At 43.0% G+C, this 20,271-nt stretch overlaps 1 protein-coding gene across 1 annotated transcript in view; it reads right to left on the reverse strand.

Annotated features, from left to right (window-relative positions):
• Positions 1-4,376: 4,376 nt before the first annotated feature.
• DAPK1 (death associated protein kinase 1) overlaps positions 4,377-20,271 on the reverse strand; it is a 166,239-nt gene continuing 150,344 nt past the window's right edge. The window contains exons 23-28 of the mRNA XM_025049710.1: positions 18,309-18,497; positions 16,238-16,435; positions 14,987-15,125; positions 13,645-13,765; positions 11,661-11,849; positions 4,377-6,897 (exon numbers count right to left, since the gene is read on the reverse strand). Of these exons, the coding sequence (XP_024905478.1) occupies positions 5,665-6,897; positions 11,661-11,849; positions 13,645-13,765; positions 14,987-15,125; positions 16,238-16,435; positions 18,309-18,497 (2,069 nt within the window). The 3' untranslated portion in view covers positions 4,377-5,664. The remainder of the gene's footprint in view (positions 6,898-11,660; positions 11,850-13,644; positions 13,766-14,986; positions 15,126-16,237; positions 16,436-18,308; positions 18,498-20,271) is intronic.

Consider the following 20,271-nt stretch of genomic DNA (forward strand, 5'->3'; position numbering starts at 1 on the left):
CCCCTTCCGCTCTGTCAGCCTCTGGCCGCTTCTTCGCCAGCTCCACGGCGGCCGGTCCCCAGCACCCTCAGGCCCGCCTGGCTCTCGGGTGGCCCGTTGTCGCCAGCCCTTCCGCCGCGCTCGGCCCTTCCCGCTGTCTCTGCGGCTGCCACGGTGGCTTCCCCGTCACTGTGGCGGAGCAGTTGCCACTCAGCCTGTCCCTTTACCCTGCACTCTGCCCTCTGGCCAACTGGGTCTTCTGGGCCCGTCCTCTCCCACGGCCCAAGCCAGCTACCTGCAGAGGCGGAGCCCTGGGATCCAGGTGGGTGTGGAAAAAGGAGGCTCATCACTGGGGGGCAGGGGTCCCTGTCGTTCGGAAAGACAGGACGTCCCTCTGGTAGGCCTGAGAGCCCTCGTCTTCCTTTTGGGGTTCACAGCATTCAGCCACGCTTTCTTTACAGGAATACTGTGTCTTTGGGGTGCGAGTGGCCAGTCTATTTTTCCAGACTCCATTTTGTCTTTTTCATTTTGACGATGGAGCAGCGTTTGCCTTACAGCTGGTTTCTGTGTTGTTTATTAAGCAGTGGGATTCATCGGTCTTTTCTGTGCGGCTTCTCTATGGATGACATGCTTGGAAAGGCCGTCCCTATTCTGAGAATATAAAATTTTTAATTTTTACTTCTAAAATTGTTACATTGTTTCATCTTTTGCCCAATTGGAATTTGTGTTTGTGTGTGTGTTTGTGTGTGTGTGTGTGTGACAGAGAGAGAGAGAGAGAGAGAGAGAGAGAGAGAGAGAGAGAGACAGAGAGACAGAGAGACAGAGAGACAGAGAGACAGAGAGACAAAGAGGTATCTTTCCAGATCTTAATCTGGAATTTTTTAAACGTCATTGGGTATGAAATTATGCCCCAGGAGTCCTTAAGCTAAACTGAACCAGCCACACATCAACTGGCATAAAGGTTCCCCAGGATAATCAGATTTTATCTGCTACTCAACCCTCACCTCTCAGTAGTATTGAAGAAGGGCCTTTGGGAACCCCATAGTAGAGGCCTCATAGCGTCCCTAGCTTCACTTTTCCTTGCTCTACAGCTTCACAATAGATTGTCCCTAGCAGCTTGACCCAGAGCTTGGAACGTCCCCTGCCTTAGAAAGTTGCCCTGAAACTTACAATTAATGCCTTTATGCTTACTGATCAAATCCATCTGGTTCAACATTTTTTCCAGAGTACTCTCATCTTTGTTCTTGGGTTGCTGACGCCACCGGAGGACAACGTTGCCAGAGGAATGGCTCCATGAAGCATAACAGACCCCAGGAACTATCACGTAGGCTCTGGAATAATGCCCAGATTTTCCCTTAAATACCCTAAGCCAGACTGAGAAGGCAAGGCAGTTTTTGAAGGTGTTAACCCTCTGCCTTCTCAGATCACCGTTGCTCTGACAATAAACACTTATTCTAAGTATCCCAACTCCTGTGTTGATCTATTGGCTGAGCCGCACAGGCAGCACGAGCCCTGGACTCGTTGCCCTCCAGTTACAATATTTCCATTTATCTTTTTTCCTGGCCATTTTTTCACATCTGGAAGAATCTGGAAGTAGATTCTTGATACAATGTGACTCAGGATGGCTGGTTTATTAGTAGATGTCACTGTGTATAGCAACATCCTTCAGCTAGTGCTTAGAGAGACTTGAGTCACAGGGCTCAGTGACAGAAGATTCTCTTGCAGATGATGTACGCTCTGGACCAAATGGGCCACCCCTGCTGCAATCAGCATAGAGACTCAGAGGGTCTCATGGGGAGGCTGCTTCTCATGTTCTCTCAGCCACCTTGGTACAGAGCTGCCTTCCTGGGCCTAGCCCTCAAATTTCTATGTCAAGGTAACTTGTTAGTGGGGGCCCAGCTTCTCCAAAAGGACTGTTAGGAGGTAAACAATGCTATTTCTTATATCCAATGAGACTTAGTGTTTTAGAATCTCTCTGGTGTCCCGTGGTCTCAGAGGATGCTGGCTTTCTGACCAGAAGGAACCGAAAGGAGAAAACCTTCCAAATGTATCCCCTCTCCTGGGAGCTAATGTCACTGATCTCTCAGGAAGCTCAGCTCTGCTCTCTGTGGTCACTTGACTAAAGCAAAGTCCATTTGCAAGACTGAAGAAAGTAACAAATGCTGGAAAGAATATGAGATGACATAAGAACATCCAAACCTGTAGAAAATTTTTATAAAAATTTATTTGAGCCAAACAGAGGATACAAGATCTCAACAGATTGAGAAAAATGCTTCCTAGAATGAGTCTTTTATGCATTTGCAGATAAGGAAAGAACATAAAAAGATTACATGAAGGTTGGAGAAAGCAAGGCGAGGATTGGATTACAGGATAGTTTGTTATAGGATTATGTGCTCCCTTGAGGGTGGTTATGCCTCTAAGGAGTCTGAGAATGAGGATTACTCTGGTATTTCAAAGATGTGTTAACTTAGATGCACAAGAACAATGAACAGGGCTGGCTTAAAACTTTTTACTAAAGAAGTGACAGGCCTGGGGTGTGATTCCCCACCATGACCTGTCCATTATGATCAGATCACCCTGTGAGGTTACTTTTCATAGAACTACTTTTTCATCCACAGACCCATGTGTTCTCTGGATATGGATGGGCCCCATGTGTTCTCTGGACATGGATGGGCCAAATGTAGTTGTATCATTATAACTACAGGAAATCCCGTAGTTGTAATTGTAAACTATCCCCCTTTTTTTAAAAAAGTAAAAAAGACCACCAGAATTTCAACCCATAGTTCTGATTCATCTTTGAAGGTGTGGAATCCAAATTTTGGAACCAAAAAGGACTCCCAGAAGTGCCCTCCAGCCCATGCTGTAGAGGCTCTGGGTCCCTGGGACAAATCTATATGGAGACTTCAGGTACCCAGGGCAGCCCAAGTTGGGACTTTGTACTAAGGGGGCAGCTGCAGCCCAGAGGGGATGAGAAACATGTTTCCCAAGCACATCTCACAGCAACTCTATGAAAAAGGGTCTCATGAAAGGCCTTTCTTTCTGGCTCTTAAGAACTTGCTCCTTTTGAGTCTCACTGTAAGCCATGGTCTGGTTTCTTCTCTCCTGTAGGAGGTAGAGCCTGCTGTCCCTGGTGGGGCTGTTAGACAGTTTCAGCCTGACCAGAGTTCATGGCAATAGAGGCGCCAACAGGTATTTCCCAGGATGAGACAATGAGCCCAGTGGTCTTTAAGCTCTTTTAATTTGGGTTCAACATTTTAGGAGCCCATCTGGTCCTATAACTTTATAAACAGGTGCCCGTCCCAGCACCTACATAAAACGAAAGTGTGAAGACTGTTCTAGTACTTTGCTTTTATTTGCCCACTATCCTCCCTCGGTGCCTGTCTCCTGTTAATGCAGCTCCCTTCACTGGGGAGAAATAGTCCTTTCTCAACATCCTCCTGGGGTCACTGGGGCCAGGCCAAGCGTGTAACTCTAACTCCCAGGGATGGCTCAGAAACCCACGCTGAACCAGTCAGAACCCTTCTCTGAGATTTTACATACAGATGCTGCCAGAGGCAAACGCCTTGCATCCGGGTTCTAGCTGCCTGATGCTATATCTCTGTGATGTGAAGTGGAAGAGAATAAAGTTAGCATTCAGGAGAGAGTTGACATAAGAAAAGGAGGTTCCATTCTTCTAAGGTGACCACAATTTCAATTTGTGTCATCCTTTCTAGGCATGTCTATGTGTAGCTTTTAGTTTAATTTCATTAATATTTCTTTTTTCATTATAAAAGTAAATCATGTTCATTGTAGTCAATGTGGGCAAAACAGAAATGAACTATTTCCACTAACAGTTATCATTATCGTCTTTTTCCTTCCAATCTTTTTTCTTTGCCTATTTTTTTTAAAGCAGTCTTAAGATTTTACTAAATATAGGTTTTGTTACTTAGATCTGTTATGTCTTATAGCTACCATGCAGGTCAAAATTGAGTTTCTAGTTGATGGCCTGGGGTCAATGTGGTCTATATTTAAAGGACAAGAAGTTATGTATGTTTTGCAGTAGGTTTTCTTGTTCCTACAGGGCACCATTTCCTCCACCTTTGTACAAATAGAAAGCTTCCTATGTTCCTCCATTGCCAAGACTAAATGATTCTACTGGTTTTCTGTTTCACTCAGGGAAAATGGAAGGAGCCTCTTTTCTTTAAACTGAGAACAAATATGAAAATCATATGGGCTCTTTTTCTTCCCCCAAACCATACCCAATTTTAGTAATAATTAAACACTCAAATTATTAAATCTGGGAATTTAGGTTTAATGGTTTTCTGAATTTCAGATTAGTCTGTGCCACAATGCGTGGTATTGGTGAGTAAAAACAAAACAAAGAAAAAGAATTTCTTTTGAATTAAAGACCAACAAACTAATGCAACAAGCAACAGTTTATTTTTTAAAAAAGGAAAAAAAAAACAAAAAGAAAAGAAAAACAACTTTTTACTACATCTTATAGATTAAGTAAAAATACTTGTATTAATATATATGTATATACATACTGCATATATATATATACATATGATATAACATTAAAATTACATGCTTCTCAGGACAGAAGAATAAGGACATTTCCTCATATGAATTTAAAACTGTATCACGATTTAAAATCACTGCAAGATTAAACTTGTTTCCTTTATTTTCTTTTTTTAGACTTCAAGTACAGGAAATTATCAAACCAGGATCTAAACGTGGAGAACCATCTGCTATGCACGAATGACAACAGACTGCCACAAATCATGAGTCAGGGGTTGTCTGAACTCTCATACAGCTCTTCATAACCCTACAACTGTGTCAACCTTCTACCTGAGATGAGAGGGAATGATAAAGCATGATGGTCTGTAGTTTCCATGTGGATGTTCACATTGACGTTTAAACAAAAGCTAACAAACACGTCTTATCATAGCAACAACACTGGCCATGAAATCACTCTAGAGGAGGATTCCTTTCTCCCCTTTCCTTGCCAAATAAAACATAAACATTGCTGGGGGGAGGGGGGGAAACAGCAACAACTCAGGGTGAAGCACCTCTGGCGATGATCAGCATACAGCAAGGGACAGAGAGGGAGCGTTTCCTTTGTGACAGCTCCTGGCTGACTTGGATGATTGCAAACACACCCTCATCTGCAAAAGGCACTCACATATTGTCTATTTATAAATCATACAGTGGGAGTCCATACATGGGAGAGGTTTTCCTACAAATATAAAAAAGATAAGCTGAGGACATGGTGTAATAAAGAAAAGAGTATAAGAAATGCACATTTTGGATAAATGTGCGCTTTTTATTTAAAGGACAATCAATATAGTAGTTAAAAAATTTTCATTGAAAAGTTAGGAATTCCGGTGAAATTATCGGTAAGAAGCAAGGTATTAGAGGCTGAGAGATGGAGTCCAGAACATAGAGAGGAGAGACAGTAGCTTTTCAAATGGCCAAAGTAAAGGGTATGGTCAGCTCATAAACTAGAAAGACCATCCACTCACAATGGAATGTATGAGAGAGAAGGAGGAAGTGGGAGAGAAACAGGTGAAGCTGGAGGGAGGGTGGCATCCTTCTGTGTGTGGGCACAGGAAGGGATGTACCCAGAATCTCCAATGGGAAAGATGGGCTGCAACTCTCTTGCTTCTGCAGTCTGAAGAGACCCTGCCCAAGCCAAGACTGCCCTCACCGGGATACAACCGAGCTAATGGAATTATAAGACGTGCCACTGTTGCAGCTTGAGGCGTAGGCTTCCTGGCCATTGCCATCGAGGTTGATTTTGAACACAGAAGACGCCTTCAGTAGAAAGTCTGCGGCATCCCGGCGCCCCAGCTCCCGCAGTTTGGACATGAGGATGCCGACTGTGCTTTCAGGGTAGGAGGTCCATTCCCGGAGTAGGGCATGGACTGGGCTCGGCAGGAACTCCTTGGGAGCCCCATTATTGGTGTTGTACTTTGCCACAAGGTCGGGGAGGCCCAAGTTCATGGCGAGAAGGCACCAGTCCTTCCCCATGGGATCGGGCGGGTCCAGCAGACGACTAAGTTTCCTCCGGGTCAGAAGGTTCAGATCTGATGCGTGGATGTCCATCCCTAGGCTGGCCTGTGAGTAGATGTCGTGACACCCAAAGCACATGATGCTGCTAAAGCTTTCCTTGTACCCACCCATGGTGTTAGTCAGCGAGGTCTCCTTCAGGGTCTGTGCCCGGAAGAAGTCTCGTGGCTGGTAGATCATGATGGGCTCGTGATGCTCCCTCAGCTGCTGGGGGCTCAAGTAATGCTTTACCGTCAACAGCCCCGGCAGCGTGGTGGCCATGACGTTCTCGATGGTGCTGCACACCGAGTCCAGCAGGAGGCAGCACTTGATCTTTTCCGTCTCCAGCCCTCGCACTTGGACCTCGATGCCCTGGCCGTGGTTGACCAGGAGCACCAGAAGCTCAGCCCCACGGTTGGCTATCTTGCAGCCGCTGACCCACAGGCGAATGTCGGCATCTCCCTCAGCACTCTGTTGGTGGATCCACCGGCAAAGATTCACCTGAACCTTGTGAAAGATGCCACATGGGAAGGGGGTGAGGTGCTCCACGGGGACAATGCGCACACCACCGTAGACCATCACCTCGTCCTCCTCGTCTGTCCAGGAGCGGTGCAGGTTGTCTGTCTTGATCAGGGCGGGGATGTCGACCATGGTCCCACTGCTCAGGTCCCGGGCACAGATGTCCATGGCATCTAGGATCTGCAGCAGCTCCTCTACGTCGCTGTCAGGCACCAGGCGCTGGACATCCTCCATGGTGTAGCGGCCCCGGTAATGGTGGAGGGCCCGTGGGGTCTCCACGGAGAGCAGCTTCCCCAGGACGTTGGTACAGAGCCAGCGGGGGTCCAGGAGTAGCACATCCTGAACTGTTTCACTTTGCATGATGTTGATCTGCCAGAGGGGACAACAGAATGTCACACATAGGAACCTAAATGAATAGAGGCACCAGCTGCACAGAGAACAAAAGAGACTGAGCAGTGACAAAATCTGAGCAGATGTCATAAGGAATGACCCAGATTATTTCATATGGCTGGATCTCAAAAATCAATTACTAAGCCAAAAAAACAGCTTGAGGTCACAGATATTTTGAAAAGACCACGGATTCTTAAAAATGATCAATGTAATGAAAGATGACAACAACAAAAAAGAGAGATGGCAGCTAGCCAAATGGAAATTATTGGCACAAGTGACAAACATTTGAATAAGGACTATATATTCAGTGATACTATATCAATGTTGTGTGTCCAGAATATGATAATATGTTACATTGTAGTTATGTGGGAAAATGTCCATTTCTTTAGGAGATACAGGCTAAATTATTTAGGGGAGAAATGTCATGATGCTTGCAAAATAAAAAGTAAATAAATAAAAGAGAGAGAGGATAAAAGCAAATGTAGCAAAATGTAAACAACTAGGTGAATTTAGGTGTAGAGTACGTGAGGGTTTGTTGTACTGTTCCTGCAACTTCTCCGAAGGCTTGCTATTTTTCAAAAAAAGATTTAGAATATTATACTATACTGTAAAGTTTTCACAAACATACATAAAAAGTTCAGGAAAGACACGCCGCCACCATGACAGTGATTGGCCCTGGAGAGAAGAAAGAGGGAGGAACGAGACTAGAGGTGGTGGTCAGAGAGGACTTGGGCTTCACCAGTCACGTTTATTTCTTTAAAAAGCAAAAGTCAGAAAGAAAAAAATGTGACGAAAAAATAGAAGCAACTTCCCCCGTTAAGGAACACTTACCCCTCCTCTCCACTCTCCCTGTTCAGGACTAGTTCTACAAATAGTGGTGCTCCAAGGCGAGCTCTTTTCTCACACAAAAGCTCAGACTCTGGACCTGTTTGCAGCAGGAGTATTTTTCTGCCTATAGTCTGGTTTAAATCTTTGAGAACCGTCCATATAGAATTCTGTTCAAAATTGAGTCTTAGATTGAAAATTTTTGGAGGGTAGAGACTTTGGGTCCAAAATGATGGGGTAGGAAGAATCTGAACCCACCTGCTGCCAAGAACACATCAAATTTACAAGTACAGAGCGATTCCCCATGAAGAAGAACTGAGGGCTGACTAGAAAGCTCCCGCACAATAAATGAGAGAGAGACCACATAGAAACAGGTAAGAAAGATGGAGATGAAGTACTGTGGGAACCCCATCCCCAAAGCACTGACCTGAAGTAGGGACAGATTATTGAAGAGCTTGTGCACAGAATCTGGGGCACGGCGAAAAAACAGTGGTTTAAAGGGCACCTAATCTCTATGGGAAGGAAATCCATTAACTAATCCTAGAGCATCTGCCAAATGAGAGGGGACTGTGTCAGAGGCACTGGAGAGAGTCATTTGTGGCCCTCTCCCCTTGATCGCATGGGCAGGAGCACGATACAGGCACTCTAGTCAGCCCTCCATGACCGTCAGAGTGCACAACAGGTCCGTGGCTCACATTAGCCTCTTGGCTTGTCTTGGGACTCGTAACGGCCCACGCCCACTCCAACTACAACTCCAGACCCCCGATTTGGCTTATTCCAGGGACTTCCTGTAGACCACAGTGCTTTTAGCTACAGCTCCAACTGGCCTACCAAGGTGGCCCTGGTGCAGCTTGCCCAGGGAACTCCCCTCGGCTTGTACTTGCTCCAGCTAAAGCTCTGGTCTCTGTCTTGGCTTGCCTCCTAGCCCAAGCCCGTTCCAGCTCCAGCTCTAAGCCTCAGCAAGGCTTGCCCCAGAACTCCATAGTGTTTGTTCCTGCTCCTGCCCCAACCAGCCTGCCAATGAGGCCTCAGTGCAGCTTGCCCCCAGGTCTCCTGGTGGCCCACGCCCCCTCCAGCTCAAGGTCTAGCTGGCTAGCGATAGACACCTGGAACATGCAGTCTACATAGGAGAAGCTCCTACACAAGGCTTCTCCTTCAAGACCAGGAGAGGTTGCTCTTTCACCTAATTTATATTAACAAACATAGAGAGACAGCCCAAATGAGGAGACAGAAAAGTAAGTTCCACATGAAAGCCAGAACAAAACCTTAGAACAAGAACTAAATGAACCAGAGATAAGCAATCTAGTAGATAAAAAGTTCAAAACACTGGTTATAAGGATGCTCAATGAACTAGGGGAAAAATAGATGAACTCAGTGAAATCTTAAACAAAGAGATAGAAAATATAAAAAAAGAAACAATCAGAACTGAAGAATACAGTAACCAAAATGAAAAAAAAATTCACTAGAGGGAATCAACAACAGATTAGTTGACATAGAAGGATGAGTCAGCGAGCTGAAAAACAAGGTTGTAGAAATCACCGAATTGAAGCAGCAAAAAACAAAAAGAATTAAAAAGAAATGACGATAGTTTAAGGTACCTCTGGGACAACGTCAAGCAAATCAACATTTGAATCATAGAGGTTCCAGAAGGAGAAGAGAGACAGAAAGAGACAGAAAACCTACTTAAAGAAATAATGGCTGAAAATTTCCCCAACCTGGTGAAGGAAACAGACATTCAAGTCCAGGAAGCATAGAGAGTCCCAAACAAGATGAACGCTAAGAGACCCACACCAAGACAAATCATAATAAAAATGCCAAAAGTTAAAGATTAAGAGAGAATCTTAAATGCAACTAATAACGTACAAGGGATCTTCCATAAGGCCATCAACTGATTTTTCAGCAGAAGATGCACAGGCCAGAAAGGATTGGCGCGGTATATTCAAAATGATGAAAAGGAAAACCTACAATGAAGAATACTCTATCCAGCAAGGTTACCATTCAGAATTGAAGGAGAGATAAAAAGTTTCCCAGAAAAACAAAAGATAAACGAGTTCATCATCCCTAAACTGACTTTAAAAAAAATGTTAAAGGGACTTCTTTAAGTGGAAAAGAAAAGGCCAAAACTAAAAATAAGAAAATATAGGAAAGAAAATCATCTTACTGATAAAAGCAAACATTTAGTAAATGTAGTGGGTCAACCATAAAAAGCTAGTATGAAGTTTAAAAGTAACCACAACCACGAACCTATGATACGCAAAACATTTTTTTTTAAAAAAGAACCCAAACGGATCATCAAAGGAAGTCATTAATATACAAGAAAAGACAGCAAAAGAAGAAAGGAACAGAGAACTGCAAAATCAACCAGAAAACAATTAATAAAATAGCAACAAATATATAACTATCCATAATTACTTTAAATGTAACTAAACTAAACGCTCCAATCTAAAGACATGGGGAGGCTGAGTATATGAAAAACAAGACCAGTGCACATGATGCCTACAAAAGAGTCACTTCAGACCAGAACACACGCACAGACTAAAAATGAAGGGATGGAAAAAGATATTGCATCTAAATGAAAAAAAAAAAAAACCTGGTATAGCAATACTTATATCAGACAAAATAGACTTTAAACAGACAAAGATGGGCATTACATAATAACAAAGGGATCAATCCAACAAGAGAATATAACACTTAGAAATATCTACACATCTAACACAGAAGCATCTAAATACATAAAGCAAATATTAACAGATATAAAAGAAAAGATCAACAGTACTGCAATTATAGTAAGGAGACTGTAAACTTGCTTACATCAATGGACAGATCATGCAGACAAAAGATCAACAAAGAAACAGTGGCCATAAATGACACATTAGATCAAATGAACTTTCCAGCCCAAATCAGCAGAACATTCCAGCCCAAATCAGCAGAATACACATTCTTTTCAAGTGCACATGGAACATTTTCCAAGATAGACCACATGTTAGGCCATAAAACAAGTCTCAGTAAATTTAAGAAGATTGAAATCACATCAAGCATATTCTCCAATTGCAGCAGTATGAAACTGGAAATCAATTACCAGAAAAAACTAGAAAAAAACCATAAACATGTGGAGGCCAAACAATATGCTATTACGCGATCAATGGGTAAATGAAGACATCAAGGAGGAAATTTAAAAAAATATTGAAACAAATGAAAATGAAAATACAACAATGATGCAAAAGCAGTTCTCAGAAGAAAATTCATAGTGAAACAAGAAATAAAAAAAACTTAAATAATCTAAACTTATACTTAATGAAACTAGAAAAAACAAACAAACAAAAAACCCAAAACCCAAAGTAGAAGGAAGGAAATAATAAAGTTCATCACAGAAATAAATGAAATAGAGACTAAAAAATAATAGAAAAGATCGAATGAAACTAAGAGCTGGTTCTTTGAAAATATAAACAAAATAGATAAATCTTTAGCCAGATTCATCAAGAAAAAAGACAGAGAGGGCTCAAATAAATAAAATCAGAAAGAGAAGAGACAACCCACACCACAGAAATACAAAAGATTATAAGAGAATAGTATGAGCAATTATACAACAACAAATTTGACAACCTAGAGTAAATGGATAAATTCCTAGAAACATACGATCTTCCAAGACTGAATTTTGTTTCTAGTAACCAGTCTGTTCAGATTTTCTGTTTCTTCCTGATTTGATCGGTAACCAAGAAAACTCCCAACAAATAAAATTCCAAGACTAGCCGGCTTCTCAGCTGAATTCTACCAAGCATTCAGAGAAGAATTAATATCTATCCTTCTTATACTATTCCAAAAAAAACGGAAGAAGGAAAGCTCCCAAACTCATTCTACTAGTATTACCCTGCTAGTATTACCTCCCAGAATCCTGCGTGGACTCATGGAGCCCTTACCTCGCCAGTACTGTGGAGCTGCTGGGCTATGCACCTGAGGTCCTCCTCGCTGGCCAAGGGGTTCAGCTGGTCTTGCACGTCATACACAAACTGCTGCAGCGACATCAGCTGGTTGGGCCCATTGAGCTTCCTCCAGGAAGGCAGCGTGGAGATGATTTTCTCACACAGGTGAGTCATCAGAGGGCAGACCTAGGACATGTAGGACAGGACAGGACAATTTACAGCTCTGGGGACTCAGGAGGAGCCTAGATAGGCATTCATGGAGACTGTTGTTGAAATATTATTTCAATTTAGACTAATTCTTGGTAACTGTCTTGATATAGGCTTTTAATCTTTTAACTTGGTTAAGTAAGTCAGTCTATGTTCAGACTCATATACTCAACACATCTTCCTAATTAAAAACCACACCAGCCATACACTGTAGCACTCCAACATTCATCAGGCAGTCCCCTCTAGGATCATAGCTTTTATGTCAGCTAAATTCCACTCGCCATTCAAAAAACTCAAAATTCTCAGGGATAAAGGCAGTTTGTTTGGTGATTTCCAACTGCCTGACCTCAGGAGTTAAGGGAGGAGGGGTGTGAAGCAGACATACTACCACCCCTAGCTCAAGGGCTCCCTACAGCCCAGAAGCCTCATCTCATGGGTGGGGAGGCGCTGGGAGCCCTTCATAGACCACTGCTCCTGATCATCACCCACTGGTTTCTGTGACCAGGTTCCTGCCAGATGACTCCCCACCTGCCGAATGTGCCATAATGGGGCCCCATCAGAAAGCAAGGGCCTGGCTTCCTGAGAGAGGAGAGGGTTCCCGAAAATTCCAAAAGCACGTCTGGAAGTGGAGCCTGGTGTGTGAAGAGGCATTTATCGGCCTGGCTGGGGAAGGAGAGGCACGTATTTGTTTACACTCAGGCGTGGGTTGCAGGAACATTCTAGGGGCATTCTAGCCTTTTGCCACTGCAATGTTTGCCCTTTTCACACCAATTTCAGAGATCTTTTTGAATAATATAGATAATAATCGTTTATGTGTCAAACCCATTGAGAATATTTTCCCTAGTCTATCTCACCTTTTAAACTTTGTTTTTAGAATTTATTTGCCAGTAAATTTTTTTTTACCTTTCATATTGTCAAATAGGTAAAATTTCTTTGAAAACTTCCGGGGTTTTCTATCTGCATTTGAAAGGTTTCCCAAAGCAGTTCTGAGTTATTTTAAATTATATTCTCTTACATTTCCATTAAAGATATTGTTCTATTGTTTTACATTTAAAAGCTTTAATCCACCTAGAATTTATTTTGGGGCTATGTAGTGATTAGGAGTTCAACCTTATTTCTGGCAAATAGCCATTTGTGCTAAAATCTTTATTAAGTAAACATTTTCCTCATTAAATTGAAATAATATCATTGTTTATTGATTACAGAGACTTTATAATATGTTTTATTTATTCTATTAAAATTTTAAGATTAAAAAAAAAGTTTTCTCAATCCCATTCAGGTACTAACTGGAATTGTATTAAGTTTATATATTTTTGGGAAAACGAAACATTTACTAAGATCTTGTCATCCGAGAACACAGTCTCATTCCATTTGTTCGTCTATTATTTTATGCCCTTCGATAAATGTTGTTCGTGACTTTTTTTTTACTTTCCTGCATTTTCTAAATATTTCACAAGAAATCACTTTTGAATTGCTTTTGTAATTTGTAAAAAGCAGTTTTACTTTTAAGCAGACCACTAAAACTGTCAGAATTTCCTACACTCTAAGGTGGTCTACTTTGCCCATAACCCCTTCATTTCGTGGCCATCTCCTTGTTTCTCTGCTCTTCCTTCCTCATCCCAGAGCAATAGAATAAAAACGTGTCCAAGCAGCCACCTTGTATTGGGCCCCCTGGAACCCAAATCAAACCAAGAGGGCAGCACAAAGAGGCCCGCCGGGGTCACTGGATGGGCTGGGCAAAGGGTGGATTCCCACCGTCTCCAGGTATACTCACCGAAACAATTTGGCTCCGTATTTCCTGCAGGTGATTTCGAAGTACCTTCATGTCCTTAGACCCAGAAGCCCCAGCATCCAGAACAAAGAGCTTATCTGAAACGTGAAGATCGTTCCCAAACCTAAGGGAAGAGTGGTAGCCTCAGGAGAGTGATGCAGTTTCGCCAGATGTTTCCATAGCAGGACCGGGCTCCTGCTGGCCTGAAAGGCTGCTTGGAGGCCAGGAAGCTCTGGTGACCTTGAGAAGGCCCCCCTCCCTGCTGTTTACTGGGCACTACAACGTTACACTGGGGCAGAAGCCTGGAGACACCCGCATGCTTTCAGCCATGCAGATGGGCACCGTGGGTCCCACAAAACGGCAGGAACACAGAATGGAAAGATATCAGCTGCCCTGACGAAGGAAAGGTGAGGCTTTATGTGCTCACCTTACAAGTAGAGAAAAGATACAGTTACAGTCGATGGAGTAAGAATAGAGGGATGAGTATGAGAGTTAGAACTTAGATCTAAAAATATTAGTAGAAGCCCTATTTTTCATATCGGGAAGATAACAAATAAGTGTCTTCATTTGATTAGCAGAATTTTATTTGTATAATATGCTACAGTTACTAGCATATTATATAGAGCTGCAGGTTCAAACTTTCTGTGGACAGACACTCAGTAGAAATATGTATTTTTTTACATGGCGATCCTGTGTGCATCCATATATAGAAGTGAAACAAAAGTTTTACGAAACTACTTGTCATGAAATGTGCTCTGATAGTCTCTGCGCCATCCCACTCTATCCCATTTTAAAGAGTTGACCTAGACCACCTAAATGAATTTCATCATCCACTAGTGGGTTGCAACTCATATTTTGAGAAATATTGATCAGTGGTTATCATGATAATCATCAAAAAATCTTAAGGCTAAAACAACTAAAAGAACTAAGAATCTAATGCAGAACAGAGTGACAACAGTTGATGATAATGTATTTTATAATTTAAATTTGTTGATAGTGGAACTGAAATGTCCTTGTCAAAAAAAAAAAAGAGAGTAAGAAAGATAAAAAATGTGAGCTGATGGATATTTTCATAAACTAGATAGTAGGAATCCTTTTACAATGTAAATATATATCAAATCACCACAATGTACACTTTAAATATCTTATAATTCTATCTGTCAATGATAACTCAATAAAACTGAAAAAAAAAAAAAGCCATAAAATATTCATTGCTTTGATAAAAATGAAAAATGCAACCAAAGAAAGCAACCAGGGACAAGAGGCCTTTAATTTCTTTAATTCCTTTTTCTGTTCACAGGACTTTGGTTATATTTTCCCTGAAGATCCAGCATCTGCTGCTTACCTGTTCCTGATCTCTTTCAGCAATGTCGTGTCTTTGTCATATCCAAACTCGCCTCCAGCTGGACGAGGAACGTTCATGATGTCAGCGTGGGTGGCCACCAGGACAACTCGGAGTGGGTTCTTCAGCTTGCCGCCAAAGGCTGGGGGCAGAGAGAGAACCGTTTTAGAGATAGGTCCACTTTCGTGACTGCCTCTTCTTTCTAGCTGAGGAAGAGTGTGCTCGCTGGCCTCAGGCCCAGGCTGTCTCTGCAGGTGGATGTGCAACTGCCTGAAAATTTGAGGGCCCCATGCCTGCTGTGTCAAGTAACCTCTGGGCCCCAGGCCAGGCCAAAAACAGAATGAGCCTATTTCCTGGGCCTCAAGGAAAGTTATTCAGAAATGGATCAGAACCAACCACAGAACAGAAGGCAGCTTCTCAGATCTATCTCCAAATAGGCCTTACTTGCATGGTGAGGGGAGATCTAACCTCTGACCGGGGGTTGCCCTTCACAAGACCAAAGAAAGCCCTCTGAATGTAGTAACACCACAGAAATGACTCAGAAGAGAAACTCCTGCAATTTACACAGGCAGAGAGCCTCTCACTTCTCGGAGTGCTTAAGACGAAAACATGAAAGAAAAAAAAAGAAACAAAGAGATAAAGTAGTGGTACCCTAAGGGGAATTAAGCTCAGTTTATTTGATTATTATAAACTTTTCAAAGAAAAAACTGACTGCTGGATATGTGTTTTGCCAGAGAAGGCTGCTGCTTTTGTTGTATGAAAAGAACAAAGGACGTTTATTCCATACTATCTTCTTCTCTAAGATAAAGTTAGGATAATGCATTCAGTCACTGTGGTCCCTTTTCTTCCATTCTTGATGGAACTATAGAATGAAGGAGAGCTCATTCTGCTTGTGAATTATGTACCCGTGAGGTAAAGGTACAGGAACTATCAATGGAGGTATTCCATTTTGCACCCTACAAAAGTGATCACAGCTCTAATATACAGAGAGAGAGAGAGAAAGGGCTCTCAAGAACTTGCTCAGAATTGGGTCTTTGTCGCAAAAAATATGTGAGCACGAAACAATTTCCTGCAGAACAAAATGAACAGTCGGACCTCAGGGAACTTCTGGAGTGGAAATCTTCTATTAGGAAGAAGATTTCCACTTCTATTAGGAAGGAGGAATGAAGGGAGCCACAAGCTAGGATCCAAGCAAAGCCAGGGTACAAGGCCAGCGGAAAAGGTGCTCGCTCACCCAGGGAAGTCTCAGCTTACCTATGGGTTCTTCAACTGGCACGAGAGACTTCAGGAAACCGAGCCAGAAAATCACTTGATTCAACTGGATTTCATAGGGTTCTTCTAGACTAAAAACGATGACATGGATTGATGTGGGATCATTTGCAGCAAAATAGTCATAAGAGCAGAAGTATACAGGATTTCCAGAGAACTCCCACACACTGAAATCGCCAACTCCTACAGAGAAAAATAGAGATTACTTTTGTGAAACAGCACCACCAGATTTCAATCACAATTTTTCTTAGCACTTTAGGGGTTACCAGTAGGGATAGTGTCATTTGTTTATCTATGCATCTACTTAAGTGTGGATCTACATATGTAAGACTGACATAGCTCAATGATATATATCTTTATCTGTTTCTATATCCATAGCTTTCATCTCTGTATCAGTGAATCTATCTATATCTACTTATCTATTTTCCTAAACACCTTCATTATTATATCTGTATCTATATCTCTACCATATTTACTTATAGTACCCTGAATGGTACACACACACACATATAATATTCCCCCTCGCATGTGCATGCCTATAATCATACATGGAAATGTGTGTGTATACATATATTGGTAGATAAAAAATAAGAAAGAACCACCTGGGGAAAGAACAAACATCCATCATGTCCCTTACACAGAAGCATGAGTTATGCTATAGTACATCCCAATGGATAGCAGAATTCACACAGTGAAAGAACATGTGATGGGCTTTGTATCCTTAAGTAAGTATAAATTCTTTTTGGAAAATGACTATATAAAATATTGAACATAAAAGTTGCTATGAAATGTAACCTTAATCTTGGTTAAATAGTGACTAAATTCATCTTCCACAGGCGAGGGAGCAACATGTTCAGGTCAGTCGGAAGCAAGCGGGCTGTCTGCACAAGTGTAAGATGCAGCAGTCGACTGACAGGTCGGGCAGGGCTGGGAGGTTGAGTGTAGTGGTGAGCAGTTGCTCTCCCACACCTGAGCTGTGGGTGCGGCTGGTTTTCGCAGAAGTGTCTGCGGGTGAAATTCTGACCTAATAACCATGGACTTTCATTCTATTCCTTGAGGGCTAGTGGTTTTCAAAGTGGAGTTCTCAGACCAGCAGTAGCAACAACACTTGGGAATCCCCCGGGCCTGCTGAAACAGAAGCTCTGGGGGTAGGGCCTACAGTCTTTGTTTTCACAGGCCTCCAGGAGATTCTCATGCTTCAAAACCTCCAGGGGTTTAAGAACCATTGCTTTAGGCCACACACACGGAGTAGTCTATTTCTTACTGGGTTTGGGATAATAAAAGAGCCTTCATGAAGATGCTCCCAACTGCCATTATTTGAATGCCTCCCTGTGCCAGCTGCTGTACTAGGCCCTTAATAAACATCAGCTCATAAAGTCCTCACAGATGAGGGAACTGAGTCTCAGGAAATTGCTTTATCTCTGCTCTAAACTGGATCTCAACAAGGCAGGGGCCCGTGTTCAAGTGACTTGGGTGCAGGTAGAAGTCCTGGGGTCGGTGGGGGAGCGCCCAGGGGGTGTTATAGAGAAGATGCAGTGGTTGCTGGAAGGAGTAAACCAGCTCTGGTAACATTTAAAACTTTACCCCTTGGGAATTTCTGAGAGCAAAGAACATACTTGAAATTTTGCTTATGGAAAAGAAATTGCTTGTGTTTGTATTAGAGCATTAGCCACGGCTTTAGATATATTTAAAAATAATTCTTCTTGGGTATATCAAACTGCTAGAGGGATTGTATTTTATGAGATTTCCCATCCAATTGAATGTTTAGCTCTACTTTAAAAAAATATATTAATTTACTCAACAGTTCTTTATTAAGTACCTACTTTGTGCCCAGTGCTTCTCTAGGTACAGAGGACACCTAGCTTTACTTTTTAGGGGTACTGACCAGCCCTGCTTCAGTCCTGGGTCAATCCCAATATCACTGCACTGGCTCCCGCTCTGTGCTTAGTGGGGCTGTGACGGATGCCCACCGGGACAGGCTTCCTTAGGGTAATTACTTACAGCCCTGGCAAAAGGACACTTGAAGTCCTTCTCTTTTGGGGTGGGTGGGACATACCATTCAAATAGGCGTTCTGGATGTCGATGGCCTTAGTGGACTGGTCATCAGCAGAGCAGTGCGAGTGGTGGGACGGGGCCACAAACACCTCCAGCATCCCCTTGGTGAGGCCCGGCTCAAACATCATGCTGCGGCTCCTCACGCTCACGTTCTCGCAGCCCGGGTACAGGTTGTTGATGCTCACGGACACTGCAGGCCAGAGAGGAGCCGTCAGAGCTGCACAGGGCAGTGTGCGTACCTGCTCTCCCTCCCAACCTTTCCCTATGTGTGGTCCTGTTCCAGGACGCTCTGTCCCTACCCCACTCCTGCTTCAGGCGGGATTGTGATCGTGCCCCTTGTGATGTTTTGTGCGGTAACTTTAGTAACTTTCCCAGAAATGTTGTTTCTGTTTGCTTTACCTCCCAGGTCCCTTTCCTGTGCTCTCTGTGCCAGGAGGGGCTGACTTGCTTGCCATTTGCCACTGGTTGGGGTCAGTCAGCGGGAGGCACTGGAGAGGCTGCGAGGAAAGGCAGAGGCATTTCCTCCTTCCTCACCACCTGCTGCTTCTCTGATACCAGTGTGTTTCTCTGACTCCAGACACCTCCACCCCACTCCAGCCGAGTGGCTTTACCCTGGAGCTCCAGTTTTTCCAGAAACACTATTTCTTCCTCTTGTTTCTTCAGCTCCCCTGTATTCTTAACCTCCAGATGCTTCACTGTCTCTTGGATGTTCATGTGAATTTTGCCGGACCCTGACTGTTGCAGATGAGACGAGTACCACTTTGGTACGATTGTTTCAGATTGAATGAAAAATGATTTTAGACAGTACCAGGCCATGGCATTAAATAATGCTGAATCCCACAATGATAAAATCGTTCCTTTTTAAATTCCCTTGAAGGCCTTTGAATTGCTGTAGCAGCCAGTCTCAATGTGGCATTAAGTCTTCAGCATTTCTTCAATCCTTACTAATCTTCCCTTTTAATAAAGAGGGAGCAGGCAACAGTATAGAGCTAGATTTTAATCACATTGTTTGCTGTTCATTACATTTATTTTATTTATGGCAGTGGTATTGCTTTTCCATTAATGGTAAGGATATTAACTATTTCATTTTCATATCGATGTGTTTTAGCAAATAAAAAAAGTGAATCAGTTTAACAAATAGTACATAAATAATAAGAGTGTCACTTGAGGGGACAGCTGAATAAGATAGTACGTATCCCCTGTGTCAGGGCAGAGCCTGTGGGTCTCCAGGAACAGTACCCTGTGCTCACTCGCTATCACACTGTTCGCTGGCCTGCTCTTCTCTCCCAGCGGAGTTGCCAAGGCAGAGGCGGTCTGTCCACTTCAGCGCTCGGACTTGGGGCAGCCAAAGTGTGGGCTCCGCTAGTGCATCGAGGGAGGGGCCTGTGAGCTGAACTGTACCCTACCAAAGTTAGTACTTTGGTTCACGGTTAATAGCCACAGACATTGCAAAGTACTAAAGAAAGGAGCATTTCACCTGGGCCTCCTGACTTTAAAATTGGTGATCCAAACAGAAAGGTAACCCCTTGTTTAAAGGGCGAAGATTTTAGACCGAGGGCACGGGCACTGGAAGAGGGGAAGATGAGGATGAGAAAAGTGGAGGTCAAGGGCAGAGTCAGGTACAAGGGCAAGGGGAAGGGCAATAAGATGGTAAGAATTCTTCATATATATTTGTATTTTTTTCTGATTGTGTAAGTGGAACACTTGGCAAGCAGAAATGTAAAGAAAAATGATTCTATTCCCAGCGGCCATGTGGTTGACATCTTAGTGTATTTCTCTGCAGACTGTTACTCCAGGTCTGAAAAAAGGTATGGGGTTTCACAAGAATGGGTTTTGTCCATTTCCTTGTGCTATGAAACCTGTGTCCGGGACGACTGCTGTCAGGAACAAACCTTGTCTTAGTGGCACTGTGGGCTCCTGCTTGCCAAGGGTGAGCTGACCAGAATATGAGAAATAACAGGCAT

The sequence above is a fragment of the Pteropus alecto genome, unplaced genomic scaffold (genome assembly GCF_000325575.1).
Source record: "Pteropus alecto unplaced genomic scaffold, ASM32557v1 scaffold206, whole genome shotgun sequence".
NCBI classification, from domain to species: Eukaryota; Metazoa; Chordata; class Mammalia; order Chiroptera; family Pteropodidae; genus Pteropus; species Pteropus alecto.